At 37.9% G+C, this 25877-nt stretch overlaps 2 protein-coding genes across 2 annotated transcripts; one reads left to right on the top strand and one right to left on the bottom strand.

Moving 5' to 3' along the window:
• The first annotated feature begins 4330 nt into the window (after positions 1 to 4330).
• Positions 4331 to 7639, top strand: rnf26 (ring finger protein 26). The gene has a single exon (XM_015380399.1). It carries the CDS (start codon positions 4797 to 4799, stop codon positions 6132 to 6134), a length of 1338 nt encoding a protein of 445 aa, XP_015235885.1. The 5' UTR covers positions 4331 to 4796; the 3' UTR covers positions 6135 to 7639.
• A 7898-nt stretch (positions 7640 to 15537) lies between these two features.
• c1qtnf5 (C1q and tumor necrosis factor related protein 5) lies at positions 15538 to 24271 on the bottom strand. Its single transcript, XM_015380416.1, has 3 exons — positions 24149 to 24271; positions 19205 to 19449; positions 15538 to 16879 (listed from the first exon to the last, which is right to left on the bottom strand). The coding sequence occupies exons 2-3, from the start codon at positions 19434 to 19436 to the stop codon at positions 16359 to 16361; spliced, it is 753 nt and encodes a 250-aa protein (XP_015235902.1). The 5' UTR covers positions 19437 to 19449; positions 24149 to 24271; the 3' UTR covers positions 15538 to 16358.
• Positions 24272 to 25877: the final 1606 nt, after the last annotated feature.

Below are 25877 nucleotides of genomic sequence, written 5' to 3'. Positions count from 1 at the left end.
GTTTGTACATTTTTTAGCGTGCGCAGTGAAATAGCTCACGTTTTTATACACGCAAACCTTTGATAGATCCGGCCCTTAGTGTTAAAGTGGCTCGAAGACCTGAAACCCCATTTAGAATTCAGAATTTGATTGGACTAGTTAATTATGTCTATCACCTGCTTATCTCTGCCCAGTTCTTATTACCGCTCTATTTAACCTGCCTTCAGACCAGCCATCAGCGCCAGATTGTTTAAGCCTGTGGTTATAGTTCTCTGGCATACCTGTGTTTCTAATTGTCTTATCTTGAACCTCTGAGCCTGCCCGTCCCCGTTCTGATCTGTTTGCCTGACCTGTCCTCGGACTCCTGCCCATTATTTGCCTGGCTGTTAACTGAACGTGGAACTGTTTCCCGACTCTATTCTGGATTTCTCTCCGGCACCTCTTTGGACCTCTGATCTCCTGACTCTGAAAACCTACCATGGCTCTGACATCATGGCTCTGACATCATCTTTGGTTTCACCCTCTGAATTATCCTGCCTTCCTTCATCTGCTGGGTTCTGGTCTCCTGCCTTTCCTCCAGCTTGCGGGGCTTCAGCAGCTGTGACTCTCTGGGCGCCGCCCATCATGTCTCATTGGCAGCCGACCGGCTGGAACCTACTTCTTCCCCTGGGCTCGAACTGAACTATAAGACCAGGTTAGTGACTCACACATTCATTATGATCCTCCGCCAGATAGACACGATCACTAACCTGCTGTCTCCTCCTGCAGAGGTTCCTACCTTAGATGCCGACACAGTTCACTGCAGTTCTGTCTTTAAAATACATTTTGATAAAACTAACTGCCTATACCTTGAATACTGGGTCCTATTCTTTTGAGCCTAACAGCTACAGCTGTTTAAAAACAACAATATATATAATAATGTCTTTAGTTATGCCAAGTTGAGGACATAGATTTAAAAACCTGCAGCAAAGGCAGCAAATTTAAAGGGGGTTCTTCATAGCAGATCACAACGGATGGTCCATTTTAACACAAAAACATGTTCGATTTTATTTTGTCATTACAAAACATATCATTTTCAATCCACTTTACAATGATGCCTATAAAGGTGTTGATCTATGACTTTATATCAAAGGTAATAGTGGCATGAAAAACTCCAAGGACTAAAAAATACAGTTACAAGTCATTTTGTCCACACAGCCAACTAGACTGTCCATTATCACTGTAACTGATGTCATCAGTCATCTGTAGGAAGCTGAGGAACAGACAAAGAAGAGGATGTCCTCCTCACTGAAGTGGAAGTGTCTCAGTGGGTAAAACATCTAAATGTAGTAAATTACTCATCCTTTGCTCTTTGTATTTGGCTCACAAGTTAGACAGTTTGTCCAACAGTCTCCTTTTCATCCTGACATTAAATGTGTTGCAAGTTTTTTTTTTTCACATCTTTACATTTTTTTTTTACAGCACAAAATGACAAGCTTTCAATCATAAAAGTGTGGATTAAAAACTTAAACAGGTATTTATGGGGAAAAAATCATGTGAATCATTAACATGTTTTTTCATATATTAAAAAGTGTTATTTGCTGATTTTTGTACTCTCATCACATTTGTACAGAGTAAATCATATATGGTATTCAGTAAATGTAAAAAAAAAAATGCTGATGGTTTAAGACAAAAGATGCTTTAAGTCTTTTTAGAGAGGAAGGATTTAGTTGAACAGAAAACAAATGGAGGAAGCCGACTGCTGGCCTGCCTACGGTCCACAAGGATGGATACCATAAAAAGATCAGGACTTAAAACTTCAGGTCACTGACATAGAAATGTATCACCTTTTTATAGCTTTGACTACCCTTCTTATGCATTCCTGTTGGCATCGTTGGGAATAAAAACAATTGCTCTTTGTTATATATGCAGAGGTCCCAAACGGGATTTCCCATGATCGTATCAGTTTCCTGCTGTAAGGAGGAAAAACTCAGTGCTGAGGTTTAAACAATGAAAGAAGTGGCCTACAGTTGATATTGTTCTAAGCTTTAAAGTTTTTTTCTGCTGCATTGTCACAAGAGCTGCTAATGCAATGCGACAATACATGGATGTACTACTTAGCTATAATATCAGTGGGAAATTAACCTTATAAAATTGTTCAAATGCACAAGTTTAATCCTTTGTGCAGATTCCTTTTTTTCATGTAGTATATTTTACCAAACCTATTTGTACAGAAAGCCATCTTAGTAACACTAATCACATCTCAGTAAGAAAATTTGTGTGTAAGTTCCAACTATTCTGTGGCAATAAGGGATTTTTTTTTTTTTTTTTTGAATAGGTCTTGCTTCTTACCCCGTCATATAGTCGTTATTATCGCGGACAGCTGTTTAAAAGGTGTTTTTTTTTACTAAATTCAATGGTTTCTTTGACATATCAGCCATTCAGAGGCCTCTGTCCTCTATTCATGGACTACCTTGTTGCTCATAAGGTGTAATAGGTGTAATTTCAGGGGTTGTGCTAGAAATTAATTAAATACATTACTTAATAAAAAAAAAAAATAAGGCAGGTTGGCAACGGATGGACAGATGAACAGACGGAGAGATGAGACCTCATCAGTGTGAGGGTTTTGTTCTTGAAAACCATGACTTACACAATCACACATGTTTACTGTTAAAAAAAAATCTATCAAAGATATCACAGAAACGGCTATTGGATCACAAATGATGGAAACAGCTTATATATTTCAACCTCTACAAAATGTATGTTTTTTCTTTTTTTTTCATGTGTCAGAAAGTTCAATGGCAATTCTAGTTTGAAAAAAATGCAATTTACTGAAAATCATTCCATGGTCCTGTTGGGATCTGGAGGTCTGTCCACTTTCTCCACCAGAGGGCATACTAGATCTCCTGGAGCCGGAGCTGATTGCAACCACCTGTGGTACATCTGCTCATCAGGAGATCTGTATTTAAGGAGGCAGAGGACTTCTCTCCAGTGCCAGAGTGTTTGCCAGTTACTGTTAGCAAGCCTGAGCCGACCTGCCTGTCTGAATCTCTGACTCCCTGAAAACCAGAACCTGAACCTGATCTGTTTTCTCCTCTCTGCTTCCTAGATTGAACCTGTCTGAAACCTGAAACCCAGAAGAGTAACTCTGCCGGTAATCTGCCTGTCAGTTCTCTGAAGAACCCTGGAAAACTATTCCTGTCAAAGACCTGCCTGCCCGCTCTCTGAAGAAACCGGAAGGGAAACTCTAATTGGTAATCTGCCAACACTCAAACCTAAGCTCTGCCTCCGCCTAGCCCTCAGCCTGCCGACAGCCTCTGGACCCTCAACTCCCTCAGCTCAACTCAGCCCTGCACACTCTCATCCTGCAAATTACCTGGACCTCCACTAACTCCTCTGTCCCCCTCTGCAGTGAACCCACTCGTGACCAGTCCTGGACCTGTAACTCTGTGTGCATTTCAGAATCCACTCGTGACCAGACGAGTTCCCCTTGGGATCTGTTTATTTATTGTATTCCATCTTCTAAATAAACCTTTGAACTTTTATCCTGTCTCGGAGTGTTCTGCATGTGGGTTAGGCACCTGAAGCCAAACATGACAGGTCCAGGCTATAAAGAGCTAAATATAGCATATCTAATGCATCCCATAGTTTTTCTTTAGTTGTTGGTATTGTTTACACATACGTATGCCTAATGTCTATTTTTTGCTTGGCTAGATTTTTTAATGTAACTGTGTCTAACTCACAAACCATACGCAGACCTTTAGATGTAAATTTGTTTCCCTATAATGTATTTTTTTTTCTGTAAAATGAAACTTTCTCTCACCTAAAATCTAACTTATTTAAAATGTGAATTTGTTTCCTAAAATGTAAATTTGTTTGCTAAAATGTAAATTTGTTTTTAAAATTGTAAACTTTTTTTCAAAAATACATTTGTGTCATAAAATATAATTTTGTTTCTTCAAATGTTATTTTGTTTTTTATTTGTTAATGTAAATTTGTTTGCTAAAATGTAAATTTGTTTTTAAAATTGTAAACTTTTTTTCAAAAATACATTTGTTTCATAAAATATAATTTTGTTTCTTCAAATGTTATTTTGTTTTTTATTTGTTAATGTGTTTTTGAATTGTAAATGTGTTTTGCACTTCTCAGCCACCGTACAAATGTGTTCTGTTGCCTAGATACAGGGGTTGTCTCACATTACCCAGTGTCTTACTTTACCTCGCTCTCCCCTACTAAAGTTTTATTACATTATAATACTTCCGTTCCAGGGATGTTTCGGAGCTGAAAGAATCGGTTCTTTTAAAGATCTGGTTCACATGAACCAGATCCCGAGAAGCAGTCGAAATTCCCATCCAGTCAGCTGACGTGTGACCAAAACAAAAATGGCTGCGTGGATGATAAACTCCTCACATCTTTTTGCGTTGTTATTATTCATTTTTTATCATTTAATCTGGTTTCGTACGACACATTTCCACGCAGTGAATTCTCCGTGACTTTTCCGTTTCACTCTGGGAGCCTTTCTGGATCTTCTTTGAACCACGGAGCAAAAACGAAACCAGGAAAATGAGCGGAAGTTTGATCGGACCGTTTGAAACCAAACATCCGCTCCTGTAAGCGCGTGTGTTTGTGATGCTATCCTGTCCTTTCAGTCAGCAGAAGCCATGAAAGCAGGGATTTAGTGTTAAATGATAAGAAGTTATATACTAACGGTTTATTTGATAACGCAGAAGCAACGGACCGCAGAAGATGTGACGGTTATTTCACTGAGTAACCACTATGTGCTTTGCTGCGACCTCTGAGCAGGGAGAAGTAGCAGGCTAATCTCAGCAGGAAGCACCATGGGTTTGGTGAACTTTGTGATATCCACAGTTGGGAAATGCCTGGATGTGGCAGCTTTACTGTTGGACCTGAACTTTCTGATCGTCCACACCGTGGTGAGGACCCTCCTAACAATCATTGCCTTTATCACCAACCTCCCCACCCTGATCCTCAACCTGCTTCTGCATGTTGGGGACCTCACCCTGTTCTCTGCCATGTACATGGCAGAGACAACATCAAACCTGGCCCATTGGACGCTCAGCATGCTGGGCAGCCTGGCTCTGGCTCTGGAGGGGCTCCTGGAGAGTCTGAAGATGGTGGGCTACCTGTCCATGCACGTCCTGCTGCGTGGGAAGGATCACCTGTGCAGGGGTCTGGTGTCTGTGTTGGAGGGTTGTGGCATCGCTGTCAGCTTGGTGGTTTACTTCACTAACACGGTGGTGAACTTTGCACTGATTGCCACCCAGAATGTCTACCTGGCGGCTGTGGGTGTGTGGCAGACGGTGTCCAGTCCGCTGCAGAAGGTGCTGGAGTTCGCCCTCACCTTCTTCACCTTCCTGTACAGCAGTCTGGTCGGAACGTCTGCCTTCCTGTGGTCTCCCTGTAAGCTGCTTCTGGATTTCATCGCCTCCCTTGTCCAGATGTTCATCTCCATCTTCATCCTGAACATCTATGGCCTCCTGCTTACCGTCACCATCGCCCTGTTGACCACCGCCTACCTGAACCCCAGACTGAGCCGACAAGCAGCTGTGCACATTTTGGTTTACGTGAACTCCTTCCCTGCTCTGAGAAGACTGTATCGGGCTCTTTGGCGGTTCACCTCAGCCCTGTGGAGGACCCCGGATGTTCTTCAGCGTAATTTGCAGCTCCTGCACCAGAGGCTTCAGCAGCTCTACCTGCTGGAGAGAAGATTTTGGCTTCAGCTGTCTCATCATCGCAGCCTGCTGGGCCTGGTGCTGAGGACAGCGCTCCAACGGGATAACGCCAACCGAGTGAGAGGTGACGGCGACACCGGAGAGGAGCGACGGGACCCACCAGATGGTAGAGACAGACTCCAACAGGAGCCCGGGGATCTACCTTCATGTAGTGCAGACAGACCACTAAAGATGTCGCCGTCTTTAGGGAAAGACGGTAAACCTCTGCCTGCTGAGAGTCTGCTTACTCTGTTAAAAGAGCAGGAGGAGAGGAAAAAGTGCGTTATCTGTCAGGACTGCATCAAGACGGTGGTGCTGCTGCCGTGCAGACACCTTTGCCTGTGTAGGGACTGCACCAACATCCTTCTGAGGCAGCCGATCTACCAGCAGAACTGCCCCCTGTGCCGCCACATGATCCTGAACACCATGGACGTCTATCTCTAAGAGACGCCACTGATTCCACGCAGCGATGAGCCAGCCCCGAAGCCTTAAAGTGTTTAACACCATACAGGGGAATTCATTGTCACATTTGGGGATGTTTTCCATTTCTTTTCCTTAAAGCCCCAAAATAACATTTCCAAGTTTTTTTTTGTTTTTTTTTTGTCTTCTAACACTGAAGAAATGTATTTTTATTTTAAAAGGTGCTCTGGAGTTCAAAAGAAAATTTCATGTTTTTTGAAAGTTTTTTAGGCAGAGCTTTGTTGGAGACTAACAGAGAAAAATGTCAAATTCCTCCCATAAAATATTTAATACGCTTGTTTCAGATGTTGCATCCTTTAAATGAAGTACCAAGTTTTCTTTTGCTAATCTTAGCTAAGATTTAAATCCTATTATCATAATTACCGCATTTTAAAAATTATAACAGTTGTGTTTTACCATTAAGGAGATCTTTTTTTTTTTGTCCCTTTCTCTCTGTAATCTGTGATATTTCCATTTCCATCTGAGGACCAGTCATGCATTTTACTTCCAGCAAAGTCCTCTGAATATGATATTTAAGATCTGATCTCCAAAACATGCACAGAATCAAAGGTTTGGACAAAGACTCCAGTTATGGTTCAGAAAAGTGCTGTTACATCTGATCGAAAGACGGTTTCTCACTATTAGATGCATTATTATCATCCTCTCCTGCATCGCTGAGTCTTAGAACGCCGTGCAAAGCTGTGTCATATTAGCGCAACACTACTTTTCTGCAAAAGTCCGAAACTATTGCCTTTTAACATTTTTCTGTGGGTTGCATTGTTCAACCTTCTGTTTACCATCAGCCCAGAGCTTTATTTCCTGTTGTTCTGTCTATTATTGGGGCTTTGCCCAGTCTTCCATCTGAGGTGTTTTATTACGGTCACCAACAAAATAATCTATAAATGGTTTTTCCTTTCCCCTAAAACTGTGATGAAAAAAGATTTGTGATGTTCAGGGGAGGAAAATAGGACCATAAACTAATAAGGTTTCCCTTTTTTAGCTTGCTTTAGCTGCTCAGTTGTTGCTCTCTGAAATGTTGAACATATCAGAGATGTTCCTATTGATCTGTTGAAGGTTTACAGATGTCTTTGACTCCAGATGTTGAAGTGTTATTAATTGTGGGTGTGGTGGGATCAGGGCTGAAACGTGGCCAATTTTCATTTTTTACACAGTAGTTGCTGCTCAGTGTGACAGCCTGATTTAAGCCTTCTCTTTATAAGCATAAGCTCTGAATGTCTCTTGTTAATGAGCCTGTTGTCATCCTAAGCTGCTCCTCTCAGGTATTTCCTAAACACTGATGGCATTCCTTGTTGAAGTGGACTGAAAACAGCTCACATGACTGTTATCTGTTGCTCTGACCAGAACGATTTCACTGTATGAACAGTTGGGATTTACATGACTGGGATATCTGAATGCAATGTGGGTTGTTTTGTTGTTGTTTTTTTAAAACAAGATGGCTGCTGTGTAACTGGATGGTTCATAATAAAACAAGAAACTAAACAAACTGTCATTTTTTTTTTCATCAGCCTGTTAGACATATTTAGAGCTACACGCTCAGACGCAAACATAAGATTGCAAATTCTGCAAATCAACTGCTCCTTTTTATCTGTAGATAAATTCTGCTGCTTTTCTTAAAATGGAAAGCAAAGGAAAAGGTTCCCAATCCAGAGGATGCCTCCACTTTCCTGCCGAGTATATATCTCTCTTAAGTGGTTTATTTATTTTTTCTTATGTTGCATTTGCAGTTACTAGAGAGCTCAAGCTCAGACAGATTTTCTATTTCATCAGAAATCCTGAGTATCCTTTGATCCGAATCTTTTCTCTTTTTTAGTTTAAGGCTTAAACTTCTGTTTGGTTTCTAAGCCTCCATTGATTTTTGGATCTCCTTTTTTTTTTTCCTCTTATAGGATTTTTTCCACCATTTCTCAGTATTTAGCATCAACTCTGATAAGTGTCCCTGTCCCTTCTAATGAAATTATTCCTATAGCATCATTCTGCCACCACTGTGTTTAGGCACAAGGAGGGCTTTACCAGGAATTTCACTTTTCTCCTTTTCTGGCAATCTTCAAAAAAGGTTTCACTGAAATTCATTTAGGTACCGTATATCAGAGTAAAGGAGCTAAATCCCCATGTAGACCTTAGTTTGCTGATTTTCTTTTTTATTATTTTTATGGGTAAAAGGTTTCAGACCATTTATGCTTCCCCATTCATTGATAAAAGCATTGATGTTTTTGGTTATAAGTGTCTAGATAATGTGGAGAACCTTCACTAAGCTCTTGTTCTGCTACAGGAGACGTACCGTTAATAACCTCCCAAAGGATGTGTCCTGATCTGATGCCCAAACTTCCTCTGTGATCATTTTACCCATACAGCTCCCTGCAGGACCTTAAATGCTAATGTTAAACTACTGTAAAATAAGCTTTTTGTTGAGCAAAACACCACAACAGCCTATCGATGTACTCGGTGGCTGATTTCAAGTCATTAAAACTAACTGTGCGGGAACTTACCAGTTAATTCGTAATGTGTTTACAGCTGCTGAAAACTCTCATCAGAGCTGATTGTGTGAAAAAGGATGCAGAAACTTAGTGGTCCATTTGATTTCAATAATAGGGAAGTTGTTTTTCACACGATGCAATGCCTCACAAAAAAGGTATCTCTTTGTTTTTAATTTTAAAGAGCCCTAACAGAAAAAAAAATATCAGTTTCATCCCATTTGGTCATCTTAAATTGTAAGATAAGAAAAGGGACTTTTTATAAAAAATCATGAAGGGTCAGCATTTTAGTCCAGATCAAAGTGTAATTACTAACTGGGAAAAAAACATAATAGAGCATTAATCTTTGCTTTGATCTACGACTTCCTATTGATTGAAGAATAAAAACACATTTTGAACATGTCTGAAAACCAGACAGCTTTTATGCTGTGAGATTTTGAAGCGTTTAGAAGCTCGGATGGATTTATATATCTACACAGAGGCGACGGACAGATGAGATCACAGAACCCTTTCACTTGTGAACACATCTGATACCGAGGACAGAGAAACACTTGAGTCCAGAGACGGCTCAGCTTTCATGTCTCCCATCTGCAGAGATAAGGGGATTGCTCTGTGGAAGAATGTGAATAAGGAGCTGCAGGAAGGCAGCGGGGCGCGAGAACAGGGGGGGGGGCTGATTATGGTCATATATATTACAATACATCAAAGCCTTGTGGTTTTAATCATTCTGGTTCCCGTTAAACACAACGCTAACATCATGAACCACGTTTGCAGCAATGCAATTATCATCTTAGAAGATAAAAATGACTGGATGTAAATCCTGTTGGTGTTGTTAAAGCACACAGCTGATTGATTATCAACTCTTTCAGTAATCATTGATTCAGCAAACCCTCAGTGATGAAAAGCAGCCATGGCTTTATTCCAGCGTCAGCAAGTTTAACAGAAGAGAGGAAGTTTAGTGTCAGGAGAACAGCAGGAAGCAGCTACAACTAAAGAGAGCTTTATACTTTAGGGATTCAACCTCTGCCCTCTGACTCCTGTTTTGGGATGGGAAATATGTGGGAAATCTCAGTCGCATTCAACATGATCATTTTTTTAAATTACTTATTTATAAAGAATTGTTTACCACTGACATAGTTTCTGCATCCTGAATAAACATGGTCTAAACCAGTTTAGACTGAGTTTATGCCTGGTTTGATTGAATCCATTAGGGCCAATCCTTTCAGAGATGCTTGATGTGATGGGAAATGTTGTGGGTTATGATATTGCAGAGCGTAGGTCTTCAACAGGGGGTCCGCGACCCCTAGGGGGTCCACGGAGGTTCTGCATGGGGGTTGCACAAGTTTTGGTTGATTAGACTTTTTTTTTATATCCCCCCCTGCAATTTTTTCCACTAATCGAAATACTCATTAACATGAATTCAACACACTGAAGTAAAGAGATAAATGGAGGCAGAAGATGTCTTTCAGTCATCAATGCTCACATTCAGCGACACACAGGAGCTCTTTAAAGCTGGGCACCGTTTCATTCACAACACCTGTCCCATCAACCAGGAATCAGAATCAGAAATAATTTAATAATCCCGGGGAGAAATTGCTTTTGTTATATTACTCCATTTGTAATAGAGTGACTATAGGATCAGTTTGATATAACACCGTTTCCTACAATATATAATTAAGGGGTCCCTGCTCCATCTACATATCAGTTTGGGGGTCCTTGGCCTGGAAATGCTGTAGAACTGCTGAAATTCTCCAACTTTATGTTTTATCAACAGCTAGCTGGTTGAAACCAGGACAATGACCCCAAACAGAAATCAAAAAGCTATTTCAGAAAAGGAGAATGGAAGATAGCTTTTTGATTTTATCTAAAATGTTTGAGTCATGCTTTACAGTCCATGCAAAGAAACCAATTTGACAGCATCAAAATAGTGTCTGTTTCCGTTTTTGGGGGATGGATGGATGAGCATCAGTTATAAATGTATAACGACTATTTTCTATTATAAAAATCCCTGTAATTTAAGCATTTTCTATTCTGCAAATCCAAATTACAATAATTCTGTCATGTTACTGTACCGATCTCATAGACGCATGATTGGGACGTAATCTTCACTTGTTGGAATCCCTATTTTCGACAACCTGCCTCTGCAGAAATGCTGCAGGCCAGCTTACATTTCTCATCAGTTTCCCACAAGAGTATCACCTGAAAGCTCATTAAATCTATAAAGGCTTGGTGCCTTTTAATGGATCCTACCTACACAACCTCTTTGTTGAAAAGTTCTGTTTATAAAATAAAATCTAATCCCATACAAAGTCTTTTTTTTGGGGGTTTCCAATATTAACAATTTATACTATAGAACATGAACAGAGGAAGTGACAAGTCACTGTAGCATTTAAAGAGAATTTCATTCATATATCTGACATCGAATAAAATCCCTGTTTACCAGTAATAAAAAAAAGGTCCATATAAAATAATGATAGTTTGCAGATTAAAAACGCATTTAAAATACATACATGTTCACCATTGTCTCCAGAAACCAGAATCATATCTATTGCTGCTCTTTTAGGCACAATAAATGCCACAATAATTTCCAATTTTTTATGTTTTTTTGAAGTTAACAACTTGATGTGGTATTTACAATATCCTTAGCATAATACGGGTTGAATCACATGTTAAAAGCCAAACAAAGAGCCCTCAGCAGTTTCATATCTCATTGATCTAAAACCTGACTGCAGCTTCAGGGCAGGAATTTACTTTTTGATTCCCGACCAAAACAGTTAAATTCCTTCATTTAGGATCATTTAGGATCATTTGGGATAATCATGTTCCCCTGAACATGTCTGCAGTCCAGATCAGGTCACATGTAATCTGGAATGATCACATTAGATTATGTTTATGTGATCAATCCACCAAAAAGTGACATTAAACTCTAATTATTTAGTTAATGAATAATTGTTGCTGGTTAACGAAACAGTTTAATCACACCAATATTTCAATATAAAAAAGACTGAAATGTCATTTAAGTGATTCTTTCTTACCAATGTATTTATGTACTTATGTGCTTCCAGTTAAAGTATTTCCAAAGCAATTGATTTATACATTTTTAGATGTTATTGATGGATAAATTATCCTAAATCCAGTGGCTGAAGTAGTATATTCATATTTCTGCTGCATTTAAAACCCCATTAAACATATATATATATATATACTTTATAGTCTCAATGTTATATGGGCTTTCATGCATTTAAAGCAAGTAGACGGAGTTGGAGAGGTCATCTTCCTGACCTGTCTGCTCAGTGGAAAAGCTGAAAACTCTCATTTACAGTCATTTATATGTACATCATTGCAGCTATTTGACATTTAACCCTTCTGCTTATCAACAGTTTGTTTAACAATGCATAGAGTCACTCCTTTTTTTTCTAAAAGTATCTAAATAAAAGGCTTGCTGCAAAAAAGAAACTATTCATCTCTATTTTAGTCAAACTTTTTTGACCGTACTAAAATGACCACATAAATTGAGATTCACCAATCAGAGTTTTAATCTAGCTAGAGTTTGTTTTGAACTTCTGCTGTAATATTAATCATAAAGTCACAAATATCTGCTTTGCTTATGTCTAGACATGCTTGATGATGATTGCCCTTTTTTTCCATGAGGTGATTTAGTTGCCCAGCAGTGGTACAACACTGCCACCTGCTGAACAAAGCAGTGCTACGAACAGGGAATAAGTCAACAGAGTGGGAAGGAAAAATAAACTATGCCCCCAAACAGTCAGATTAAATGTTTCCCCAACAGGCTTGTTTATCAGACTAAATGCATCTTTTAAAATCAACTTTGAAACAGTTGTTTAACACACCCTAAATTAAGACCAGATTTCTATCTTTAAAATGTTTCTGTTTTCTTTTTGAAAGGAGGGGTCTGGTATCAGATTCTAATCTTACACAATATTTGACAAACAAACAAATTAAACATGTTTGTTTTTCATCCTTATCAAGTTAAAGAACCGAGGTAATAAAATAAATGAAGTTGCGTATAAAATTAAAATGTTTGAATGGTCTATATATAAGATTTCTTTATCTCTCAAACTGTTATATATTCTTTATTTAGATCAGTTTAATGTTCAACCAGGGTGCAATGAGTTTTTTTAATGTGTTGTTTTAAAAAATTGTATAGTTTAATGATGTGATTGAATGATGTAAGTTTTAAATTCACCAAAAAAAAAAATAATCTTTTGACAAGTTAAATATCAACAAAAGTGGGATCAGCCCCTCAGGAGGGAATGTCTCCAACAAAGGCTTATGTTTACATCTTGTTTCCTTCTTTATCCACAGATACAGCATTTATTAGGGACTGGAAATATCTTTTTTGTTTAAAAAATGGAAGGTTGGTCATTCAGAGCTCACATGTTTAACTGGGTTTCTCTCAAAGTTAGAGACACAACAGGAATTAAAGTTCTCTTAGATCCCTGCTTTGTTGCTTTGTGTGTGTTTGTCTGCTGGAGCCAGTTCTTCTGAGGGTTTTTTCCTGATAAAGGGGAGTTTTTACCTCGACTGCTGGCAAAAAATTAAAACTTGGAAGAATTGGTTTATTAATAAAGAATAATGAGAAGAAGAAAGTTTCCCAATGAATCTGAGCAACTGAAATATGTTGAAAAGCTGCAGCTGGCAAAGATGTTTATGAGCAGAAACCTCAGGATTATTACGTAAGGACACAGATTAATATAATTTAAAACCATGCAGCTGGTGGTTGTTTTTTTCATTCAGTCTCGTATAAAAAAGGTTTGTGACGGTAATATTCAGCTCTAAGGAAATCTGATTCCAGTATCTGTGAGGTTCTTTCCTGAGTTTACTGTGAGCCTGTTATTTATAAAAACAGATTGCCTTTTCATCATTTATACCCTTAGATTTCAATCCAGGAGTTAGAGTATCACCTTACATTCAACCAGACACCCATCCTGGCCTGTACTTCAGGCAGTGACGTGACATTTCCAGAGAACTTTGCAGGCTGTGAACCAATGGAAATAAGTGACTGATGCCAAAGAGAGATTGATTAAGTTCCTTTTGGCCCAGCAGGGAAGGATTATAAGCACATATTTCTACCTAAACTATGGTTGGGAGTGTTAAAGAGAGAAATAAGGATAATATTCACCTGATGTCATCTGTGTTAACAGCATGATTACATTTTATTACAGTCGAACTATCTACATAAACAGTTGTCTATTTATATAAATATTGTTTACTGCTGGAAAGAGACAGAAAAATGTTTTACGTCAAGCAGCTGACAGAGTTGAAAAGCAACTCATTGGTCCGGGAAGTTATGGTGAAATGGTGGAACCATTAAAAACAGAATAAATCCAGTGGAAAATAAATTTGTTCCCTTTTTCTGTATTTGTTTCGGCAGTCCTCTGCTTTAGTAATAAAACTCAGAGAGAAATACTTTTTGATCTTGTTAATGTGTAAAAAAGTCACATTAAAATTGATAAATTATTGATAGATTAACATGTATTTTAAATCGAATGTAATTTTAAATGATTTAACTTTAAATTAACACAACATGAGTCAAATTATACAGTTATCCTTAAATACTTGTAATTTAAATATTGGCTCATAAAGATGTTTCAAGTTTGTTTTAAGTTGATCATCTGGAAAATCAGTAGGATGGCTGGATGGAGTGTTTTCAGAGGCTGAAGTTGAGATAACTAATGTCTGACTGGTGATTTCTCTCTAAGGGGAACATTTCTAGAAAGCTGAAAAACTGTCACAATAGCTTTTGGAGCTGTGATCTCTAGAGCTCCATTTTCCCTGGAGTCTTCTTAACACTTCGAAGTTGTATAGAATCCAGCATCTTAGCATGTGGACTATAAATCATACGCCAGTGAAAGAATGGGTTGATTTCAAGATCTCAGTGAAACCCTAGTGTGGTATCTTAGTAGCGTGTGATCTGTACTGTACAATGAGGTCAACAGATGATGAGCACATAGGCCACAGTTTTATGCCACCAACTTTGTGGGAACAGTTTTGTAATGGCTTCTTCCTTTTTTAATTCTGCACCAGAGAACAAAGAACGGACCTGATTATCCCAAATTTAGAAAGCACCTTTCAGAGACAAAGCTCTGTATAATATAAGCTGTTCAAAATAGTTCAACAAAATGCATTTACAACATAAATGCATAACATTATGAGAGTATAGAGGAAAAGTGATTTTCGTTAGTTTTTTTAATCACTCCACAGAGTCACGTTGCAGAGCTCAACAGTTCACTGGTTGAGGAGCCACATGATGAAGACCCCTTAGTTTTTAACACAGATATTCTGACTTTTGTATGGAGGACTATGAGTCTCTGTGTGTTTGGTTTAAAGCTGAGACACATAATCAGGAGCCGGGTCATATATGGAGATATGTAGGTGAGTTCAGGTGCTAAGAATGCTGATATGAGTTTATTTTTTAGATTTAGTACAAAGTCAAGCCTCTGCGCTTTGAATACCTTAAAGTCGGGAAGTAGATTCTTATTCCAGGATGGTAAAAAATACGGAAGACCAAGAGTGTCCCTGTAAAGAAAAACAGTAATTTCAAATGTAACATTTAAATCATGCAACTTGAAATCCATTTTCAAAGCATTTTCTAATTATGCATTTTAATTTTAATTCTTAAAGATGAGTTGTAAATTGTATTTAATAATCCAATATTAAATGCTGGAATTTGTAAATGTATTTTTAGAAAGGTATTCTTATTTCTAAATGAATATTAAAAAACTAAATTCATAAATCTGATTATAAATACCTCTCCTAATCATACATTTATAAAAGATAATTCCTCTTTTCATTTCTTTTTCATCTTCCATTTTCAAATCCTTTTGGAAATTGCATTTTCCTTTTGCTCTCCCCTCTCCATTTAACATTTCCATGACCCTTAGTGTGCTGCAAATTAATAAATACAAAACTTACAATTAGAAGAAAATACAATTAGAAAATTCTTTTCAAATAGCATGATTTAAATGTTACATTTGAAGTGGCTGTTTTTCCTGTTTCAATGACTCTCTAGGTCTTCCATATGAAAGGACATTGGAGAAGTCTTGATAATATGATAAAAAGAAAACAGAATAACAGAAAACATTTGTGGAAACCTATAGTTAGGTTACAAGAGTAAAGAATTATCTGTTATTAAGTCAAGCTGAACTTTTTGTTTTATATTCTGGAAATAAACCAGAACAGACAGAGAAATCTGCTGATTGGAGTCGGGAAAGGTTTGAGTTTGCAAACAAAAGCATTCAGAGACCTGCTGTGCTTATGTTATACTAAAATGACTCAGAAAATTATTTTCCTTTTTCACTTTCTCCCCTAAAATCTGGCCAAAAATTTGAGAGGCTTTTATGTGGTCTGCAGATTTATTAATGTTTCACTGCACACAGTGCAGCGATGACATGACAGCTACTTGAATCTAAGGCCGGCGTCTATCCAGAAGCCAATGTGCAACATCTGTGAGAAGAAATAAATGTCACCAATTGAAGTGTTTAGCAGATTCAGAACAAACAGAAATATTCAGCGTCTTTGACACATCATCTGTAGATATATACAAGTTAAACACAGAAATACTGCAGCTGTTTCAGCTAATTCCTTCAACTTTATACAGAGCTCCTCAACCACAAAAAGCAATAAAGGAAAGGCTAAAGGAGTTTGTTTTTCATCTGCCTCTGTGGGATTGCTTTATGAATGTTTTACAGACACCTCATGCAAAAACAGCAGAGTTTTTCCAGTCTGAGTAGACAAGAAAGCCAGTGAAAGTGCTGTCAGTCTTGGTGCTAGAATAAAACCCATTATACTCTGTAAGAGCCACCTGGACCCACACCTGGTCGCTGGGGACGAGGTGCAGCAGTGAGCCGCCAGACAGAGATGCCGGTTTGGGCCAGTTGCCATAAAACTGAAAGTAAGACGCCACAGCATGACCGTTCTTCATCAGGTCAAACTGCAGGCTGGCGCGATACACAGTGGCGTGCACCGCAAAGTAGTAGACTCCAGGGACTTTGCAGGTAAAGCGTCCTGTCTCTGTGTTGTAATCCCCCTGTTCGTTGAGGAGGATTGTGTCAAAGATGACGGCATCGCCAACATTTTGAGGTAAAGACTGACCCTGAGACAGTTTGACACTGAAAGCTGATTTAGGAGCCACTGCACACTCTCCTGGCTGGCCCCTCTCCCCTTTTTCTCCAGTGTAACCTTTATCTCCAGTTAGGCCTCGCATCCCCGTCTCACCTGGAAATGAAAAGGAGTATAAACATGAGAGGCGAAACCTCACAGAAATCATCAACTCTCCCCAAAAAAAACATTACCTAGCAGAAGTAGGGGAGACTGCAGATGGTTCGAGCTATTTTTATTTCTTTTCTCTTAATTCCTTTGAGTAAATTGGGCCTAAACAAACCATTTCTTTATATATGTATAAAATACACATCTGCTTGCTAACTGCCCATATTATTTAGATATGATTCATAAAAAACAAATATGTCACAAATAACCCCTTCCCTGTAGGCAATCTGGGATGGAGAGCTGTAGTGTTTATGCAACATGTCATAAATCTATTTAATAACACTAATCATTATTTGTCTTTTGTCTCAATGAGCGCTTTATTCTGAAAACTTGTATTGTTTATAAAACTTAGTTAACAAATAAACTGTCATTTTGGGCTCTCTGAAAAGTCCACATAAATAGACGAGCTAAAATGAAACAAACTTTAAAGCTTTTAGAATATTATTATTTAACATCCCAACTGAACATAGCAAACAGAAAAAAATACATTTAAAAAAATATATATATTTTTTTTAAAGCTTAGATAGTCATGATTCTGCCCTTTGTGGACTTCTGTTTAAGTTTATTTTTGAGTTTTCAGTTACATTTTGATTTATGTCATTCTGCGTTTATTTTTTATATTGGTTTCTTTTCTATTTTGTGTCTTTCTAGTTGCTTTCTAGTTCTATTTAAGCAGTGTTGTATTTCTTGCGTTACTCTCTGTTGCCCCCTTGTGCAACTATCCTTTCCCCTTTGCTCCCTTCTAGTTACTTCTATCCACACCTGCACCCTATCAGCTCATTAGCCCATTATTTTCTGTCTCCCATATATACACCTCCTTTGCAGTTTCTTCTTCTTTGTGCTTCTGCTACCATCTACATCTAAATTAGAAAGGGGCGTGTTGGTGGCGCAGTGGTTAGCGCACACGACCCATGTACGGAGGCCTCGGTGCTCAATGTGGCCGACCCAGGTTTAATACCGAACTGTGGTCCTTTGCCGCTCTCATACCCCTTTTTCTAGTGCCGTATAATCTTTAAAAAATTTAATAAAATTGGCGAGAAATTATCTCTGCCTCCTTATCTCTGCATTTGTGTTCTCAACCAACTTCCACTAAAGTTGACAAAGATATCTTAAATCTTTCTTCAACGTTTTAAATGTTAATATGTTTTAATGGACGTCCTCATGAAAATAACCTAACAGCTCCTTCCCAAACTTCTCTTCACCCAGAGTCTTATATGGTTTTCTTTTTTTAACTGGGATTTGTTGGCAGGATAACAATAGAGTATGCAAAATGAGAAAAGCTAAAAATCCTTAGCAAAGCGTCCATGTCCATACACACAAATGCACTGGGGATAGTAAGTATATATTAAGATAATTAGGTGAAGAAAATGTATTGTATTTTATTTTAACTATAGAAAACAAGAAGAAAAGCATGTTGGGTAGCTCTGAAAAATAGTGTCTAAATTCTTCCTTACAAAAGCAATATTTACTGGGTAGAAAAATTCCTCACCTTTCACAAAAATTATAGCACTAATATCTAACTATAAAACCATTTTGTCTGAGCCTGCTTCTTTTTTTCTAGTTTGCATAGAGGCACCTATGAGCGGGAATCAAAGCCCAGGACATTTGGACTTCATTCCACACTTGTTTAGTTTTTCTTGGTTTCGCCTTGAAAACAGCATGTTTAGTTCACCCCAAAAAGTATTCGATAGGTGCATCCCCAGCACTGCCCATCACTGTGCTGTGGCGTGATTTAAAGGGTTTTGGTGCTTAAGATACACTATTTCTCTGTAGACACATCAGTATTTTAACCCCTTAGACTTTGTATTATAACATTTTTGTGGATATTCATAATTCAAGTTGGCATATTCTAATTACTACTGCATTGGAACTCTGCAAATAATCATTTCCGTTACAGCAAATGTATTCAATAACCTGTAGAGATTTTCAGACAGATGAACTTTGACCAGCATGCACATCATCTGCTGCTTTCCTCCATAAACAAAGGACACCTGGTTTCATACATGGTATGTTCTTACTGTGCAAACTCCACACTGCTGCTTTTTTTTGGCCACAACCTCTTTCGATCAATTTAATTACACTGAATACGAAGCAGGCTTTTCATAATGGCTGGTTCTGTTGGTTTTCTATTACTCTGTTGCCTCTTGTTAAAATTATGCACCATGTGGAAATATATATATAATACAAAGCAAATCAATATACAATGTTTTAAATTTCTGAGCGATCTGAAAAGTGTGATGATCATCTGTGGTTGTAATAGACAGAAAGGAGTACCTGGATCCCCCCTGTCTCCCTTCTGGCCTTTCTCTCCCGGAGCAGCGTCCCTCCCATCTCTTCCATCTCTTCCCGGCTGACCGGGACTGCCATGAACCCCAGGAGAGCCCGGGATGCCAGGGTGGCCAGTGCACAGACTGGGTGGGATTTTATTGTCTTCCAACTGGCTGGAAAAACAGACTTGTATGGCGATGAGGGAATATAACAAGGCAAACAGGCGGAGTGAGGTCATTGCACTGGAGAGGCTAAAGAGAAAAGAAGTAGAGTTTTAATCACTAATATGAGAGCTATCAGACAGCTTTAAACATATTTAGACAAAATAACAGTAGAGCACAGAAAATATTGTATTTTAAATACAATTTTATGATAATAATAGCAGGAGGGAGCATGTTAGTGTAGAAGAAAGTCCATGAACATGTCAGGCAGTTTGAAATGGAAAACTTTATTGGCTCATCATTAATCATAGTTAAAACAACTCCAATAAAACATGTAGAAGATTCTTCTAAAGGAAATATGCTGACCTCCAACTGTTTACTAAAACGAGTGCTGCTGGGGAGTTTTTCATGGAAAACAAACAAATATTAAGCATTTGGTTATAAAAGGTCTTACTTTTTTTTTTTTTTTTTTAGATAAAAACTTTGTATTTGAGTGTATGGGTAGTATGATGTTGTGGGGTATGTGTTGTATCTGTGGCGGTAGAGCTTACAAACTAAAACATGACAAATAATTCTGAGGATGCAATCTTCCATCCTCTATAGAACCTCCTATTCCAGGTCTTTGGATCCAGTAGTTCCAGGTTATCAATAGACAACACCCTAAAAACACCACCAGCACTTTGCAGAACTAGCACTGAGACACCATGCATAGGAGAAATTTGAGAGAACCTCACACCGTAAATTCTGACCTGGATTTGAACCCATGAAATTACACTCTGCAGCTGCTGTCAAGTATAATTGACCAGATATTGAATTTATATATTTTATTTCCTTTGGTAGAACTAAGCACATCCAATTTAAAAAACAAACAAAAGAAAATCAATTAAAATCATAAGTCTAATACAGGTGATTTATGGGTCACAGGTTTTTATTCTTTTTAACGTGTTTTAATTATGACTTCTGGGGTGTTTAATACTGCATGCCTACAGACTATTAGGAAATGATTAAATTAAAGTTCAGACTTCCTCTGTCCTACTTTTGCATGTGGATAGGTTATTAACTCAGTAGAGTTAAAAATGCTGCAGAGAAGATTTCACTATTCTTGTTTTATTCAAATGTTCAGTAGGGAGTTTTGTTTAAGTGTTTCACTGAGTTTTTATATTATTCTGTGGATTTCAGATATTTTAATAACCCCTTAAAGACAACATTTATAGGGCTTCCTATTATGTCACATTACAGCCACAAAGCTTTAACAAGTTTACTGGGATTTTGCACAGCTTTCCAAAGCAAAGCATTCTGCATAATTATTATTAGGTGGGAAATGATTCATGGTTTTTAACTTTTAATTGAGCTGAGACTGAGAGTGCATTTGCTTTCAGCCTTGCTGACACAATACCTTTCAGAACTATGTGTTCCAGTCATCACAGTCTTAGTGGGTTTATGTCTATGGCAGGTTTTAAATCTTGACACAACATCTTAATCTTAAAGGTCTTGGTTCTTGGTGGACTTTTCTCTAGATAACTGTTTTTTAATGTAAACTGTTATTTTGTAGCTCAGTCTGTTGGTTTAGTGTTGTTGTCCTACTGGAATATGAACCTTTGTTCCAGTTTGAAGTCCTTTACAGTGTGAAATTTCTCTATTAGACCACTCAGGTCTTCTGGCTCCAGCCTGCTCTGCATACCTAGAACCAGAACTAAACATCGAGAAGCAGCATTTAGTTCCTATGCTTCACTTATCTTGAACAAACTTCCAGAAAACTGTAAAAGTGCCGAAAGCCTGAGTTCCTTTAAATCAAGACTAAAAACACATTTGTTTAGGATTGCCTTCGACTGTTCTAGTTAAACTGTTCAACTGAAACATCATTAATTTGACGTTTTTCTTTTCTTTTGTCCAACTGTTTTTAATGTTCTCTTTTGTTTCTGCATTTTTATTTTTTTCCTACTTGCTTTGTTTCTGTTTTATTTTCCTATATTTTAATCATGTAAAGCACTTTGCATTGTCTTTGTACTGTATTGCGCTATACAAATAAATTTGCCTTGCCTTGCCTTGCCTTGCCTATTGTTTGTCCATTGTTTACCATTAATTCTGATCAGTTTCCCTTCTCCCCTTAAAAGAAAAGCATCCCATCAGAATCACGTTGACCCCACCATGTTTGTGGGTCTCCTACACGCCCTACCCTGAGACCTTTAAAAAAACAATCTTTCCTCATTTTTATTACTTAAGTACTCTGTTAACTACAGCTAAAATTGGATCCTTTACTTAACGACTGAACATTTACTTCGATTTACTGTTAGCAGTGTGCAAAAATTACAGGAAAAGTCCAAACTGCTAAATCAGCATCTTTACAGCCTAAAATATGGATGTTTCATTCAGAACATCTGCACACAAAGAAGCATGGAGGGAGACTAAACTGGAGAGAAACAGTCAGGAAAAAATGAGGGTGGGACGAAGAATCACACGTCAGCATTCCTGGCAGCAGTAGAGCTCAGACAAGAGGACAAACACTGGAGAGTTGGAGCAGCTGTAGACCCCAGATAATTAGAAAAGGGAATGTTTCTAATAAAATCATAAAAAAGGGGATTTTAAAAAGTATTGATCATAAATATAATGTTAATCACAGATGCATACAGCTCATTTAACTAATACAAATATCGATAAAGGATTAATGTTTCCAGTAAGAGGAGTAAATTTTAAACAACAGTAAAGTGAGAATCAGTGCAGCAGTAGGTGAGGGTGCATATAGAGAAAATTCTGCATTTGTGCTTGTTTGAATAGATAACTAAGCAACATTAAATCTCTTGAGACTAAAAAGAGAACCTACAGACCTGTTTGAGTGACTTCCTGTTAACTCCTTGCTACTTGCTTTTTTCCCCCACAGATAGTCAATATGTGTTATTGCTGCAAAGTTAAAGGGGAACACCATTTTTTTTTTTTTTACATTGGGCCCTTGATTTTAGGTTATTGCATCATGTTCTATTCACCCATATGAGTTTTGTGTCATTTGGAGCTGTTCTGAAGATATTCCGTTAGGTTATATCCAAGTTCCTATGGGCAACGACTTAAAGGCACAAACTAAACTGTTCATAATTTATTCTTTATGGTACGCCAGCATTCATAAAATGTAGGCGAATCACTGTCCCCCAGACATCTGTGGTTATATTTTTCATATTTATACCTTTTAAAAAAGAAGCGGCACATGTATGATGTCATCCACGCACGCCGGCTACCGTTCATTCTTCCTGTACACTGAACTGCTGCTAGTTTTACTCACATGCCTGGAAGATGTCTACTGCTACTACCACAGATGATCTCGCTCTCGAAATGGAATTGAACGATTCAGATTAGCTAGCTGAATGAATAGAAGGGGTAGAGCGTAGCCGCCTGTGGCCCGGGCTGCCTGTCACAACTCCAGTCTGGCGCGCGGATGACGTCATACACACTCCGCTTTGTTTTAAAAAAATATAAATATAAAAAATATAACAGCGGATGTCTGGGGGACAGTGATTCGCCTACATGTTATGAATGCTGGCGTACCATAAAGAATAAATTATGAACAGTTTAGTTTGTGCCTTCAACTCGTTGCCCATAGGAAGACATTACTTGGATATAACCTAACGGAATATCTTTAGAACACCTCCAAATGACACAAAACTCATATGGGTGAGTAGAACATGATGTAATAACGTAAAATCAAGGGCCTAATGTTAAAAAAGGCGTTTCCCTTTAAAGATTCTAACCAATCAATCATCTATGTTCGTTCAGGTGGACCATAACAAACTGCTTTTGGTTTTTTAATTTTATAACTAGAATGTATGTAATTGCCTTCTCCTGGCATGAAAAGGAGCCACTTACCAAAGGAAGTTCTGTTCGGACTTTTTAACAAACCATACCTGCTCTGGTTACCACTATATGGGCTTTGACAGCTTATAAATTCAAGGATTTATCAGTAATCGGATTACAGTTTGCTCCTTAGAGATGTAAATATGTGAATTGGACTATTAACATAAACCAGCAGGTCATTTTTCATAGTTTAATTATTTCAGGGGTCATAATCTGACATTTTTAACAGAAGTGTACTATAACCATTGGGCATAAGGTGTAGTGCAAACTATTTAAAGTGTACTAAAAAAAGAGATTTAATTACATGTAACTTCTATGCTAATCAATTAAAATATTTAACTATAACACTGATAATAAATCTGATATGAAGTACATGGGTATAGAATGGTTTGTTTACTAGACCATAATAGAAATGAGGTGGCAAAGCGAAGCCCAGACATACTGGGAACATTTTACGCCAACATATGGGGAGCTGAAAATGACTCAGAATACTGTTTAATAATCTCAGCATTAATTAGGATAACTAAAAGTGATTCCCTGCAAATGGTTGTTATGAAATAGATAAAAGCAAAAAAACATCACTGCTGTAAATGAAAGGCATATCTTATTATTTGTTTTTGTATAAAGGATAAAGAATACAGAATGGACATGGGGACTTATTATGATTATATGACCGTAATTACATCATTTGAGTTCTTTGTGCTAAAAATTTGCAAATAATTACATGTGTTTGCAAAACAGAAATCACACAGCAACAGCTATTGAAAAAGGTTTGGCAGAGAGCAATCATGTTTCCCGTTTGCTGCTGAATACTTAGAATATTTTACAGTTGTTCAGTTTATATCAGGAGGACAGACTTCTTTTCTCAAAGCACATCTAGGTTCATTCACCTTGCAGATGTGTTGCTAGTTTCAGCTCTTAACGGCCTGATGGAAGTAAAACAACTTACCAGGATTCAGTGCAATCTTGCTGCTTCAGATGGTGTTTGTGAGTTGAAGAGAAAAACACCAAAAAAAATAAAAAGTCCTTCTCTAGACCTGAGAGTTTGGCTGGGAAAAACTGAAAGGAAATGGTGATGAGATCCAATTAGAAAGCTGGGGTCAGTGGGAGAGGTGGAGCCACGGTGGGGAGGAGAGGGAGGAAAATATTTGATGTCTATTCAGGACAAACACATGAGAAAGCTACTCACAAGGGGAGTCATACTTCTTCACATTTAAGCTCATTATTTAGCCAAAATTAATTTGATATATCATATATGAAAGACAAGGTTTGTCAAAATGTCTTTTTAGAAGTAAAAATCTACAAAGTTCCTCTGAGTAAATACTCCTCAGTTATAGCTGCAACACATTTGGGGCATGTCTGTAAGACTTTTGCACATATAGAAACTAAAATTTTGCCCACTTATTCGCTAAAGCACTGACGTTCTGATAGTTTCGAAGGACAGTGTGAACGAAAAGCATTTTTGTAAGTGTGTTTCACATTCCCATTTAAACTAAGGCACTCTATTGCAGCTCTGTCTGTAGGATTAAGGTATCCTGTCAATATATTAGCAGGTTTTCCTTTAGGATTGCCCTGAATAAGCTTCCAGCTAACCCCTCCACACTGCAAAAAATTTTAATCTAAGTGAGTCACTTTTTCTTAAAATAAGAGGATTTTTTTTCTTGAGTTAAGCAGCAAAATGAGAATCTTTGCCAATGGAATAAAACTATTCACATATTAAATAAGCATTCCAAGTGCATAATATATCAATCAATAAAAAATACTAACTTCATTGGCAGATAATCTTATTTACCAACTCAAATTAAGGGTGAATATCATTTTATTATTTTTACTTTTTCTTATTACAAGCAATTTCTACTTACTTTTAGATCATTTTTGCAGTGCACGAACTCTGGTCAGTTTCCACTACCATGATGCCGCCACTGCCATGTTTCATCAGAGGAACCCTTTGTTCTGGTTGTTGTGAATTGTAAATATTGTATGACACATAAAAAACATTTTGCCTGTTGTTCAAAGAGCTTAGTTGTGGTCTTATCTGACCAGAGCAGCCTCAGCATGGTTTTGTTTGAAGATATTTGTAGAGTGTACAACTTAAAGCTTTTCTGCTGATAGTCTCATCTGAGTTTTGGACCTCTGCAGCTCCTCCAGAGTTGTCTGGGACACATTGATTGCCTTTCTGAGTGATGCTCTCCTTGCAATATGTCAGTTTGGGTGAATAGTTGTGCTTTCATAGGTACGTCATTGTCCCATACTCTCCGTTTTCAGAAGAGCTGTCAGCTAAGGAGAGGGACCTCCTTTGTTCGTACTGCAAGGGTCAGAACCATACGGAATCCTTTCCTGGCCTGACCCTGGATCCTTGCTTCCCTGAGCAAAGCGGACCTCTGCTCTCCAACCTGGACCTACAGTACAGAGAATGTTTTTTATCGAATATGCACCAGAAAGCCCTATACCACAGCTGCACAAAAGCAATTACCCAAAGACATCTTCAGAACCGGTCAGTCTGCATCTGAGCAGAAAAACTTTAAGAAAAAGCCCCCAAGTGGAGGACTTTATACAAGCCTCCAATTAAAAAACAAACTGGTGATCTCCAGTGGAGGATTTTACACGGTGCCATCACCACACACTGGTTTTTACTCCGTTATTAATTGACGTGTTTTAAACGAGTGTCCTTTCCGGTC

This window comes from Cyprinodon variegatus, unplaced genomic scaffold, assembly GCF_000732505.1.
Source record: "Cyprinodon variegatus isolate N-32 unplaced genomic scaffold, C_variegatus-1.0 Scaffold213, whole genome shotgun sequence".
NCBI classification, from domain to species: domain Eukaryota; kingdom Metazoa; phylum Chordata; class Actinopteri; order Cyprinodontiformes; family Cyprinodontidae; genus Cyprinodon; species Cyprinodon variegatus.
The sequence above is the reverse complement of the archived record's forward strand: the minus strand, read 5'-3'. Positions and strand labels throughout refer to the sequence as shown.

What these genes read in the sequence shown, in the direction of transcription:
- c1qtnf5 (XM_015380416.1), bottom strand. Translation starts at nt 19,436, where the DNA reads ATGACCTCACTCCGCCTGTTTGCCTTGTTATATTCCCTCATCGCCATA. An exon ending in GGGAGACAGGGGGGATCCAG is followed by an intron (nt 16,880 to 19,204) that starts GTACTCCTTTCT and finishes TTTCATTTCCAG; the next exon opens with GTGAGACGGGGATGCGAGGC.
- rnf26 (XM_015380399.1), top strand. Translation starts at nt 4,797, where the DNA reads ATGGGTTTGGTGAACTTTGTGATATCCACAGTTGGGAAATGCCTGGAT.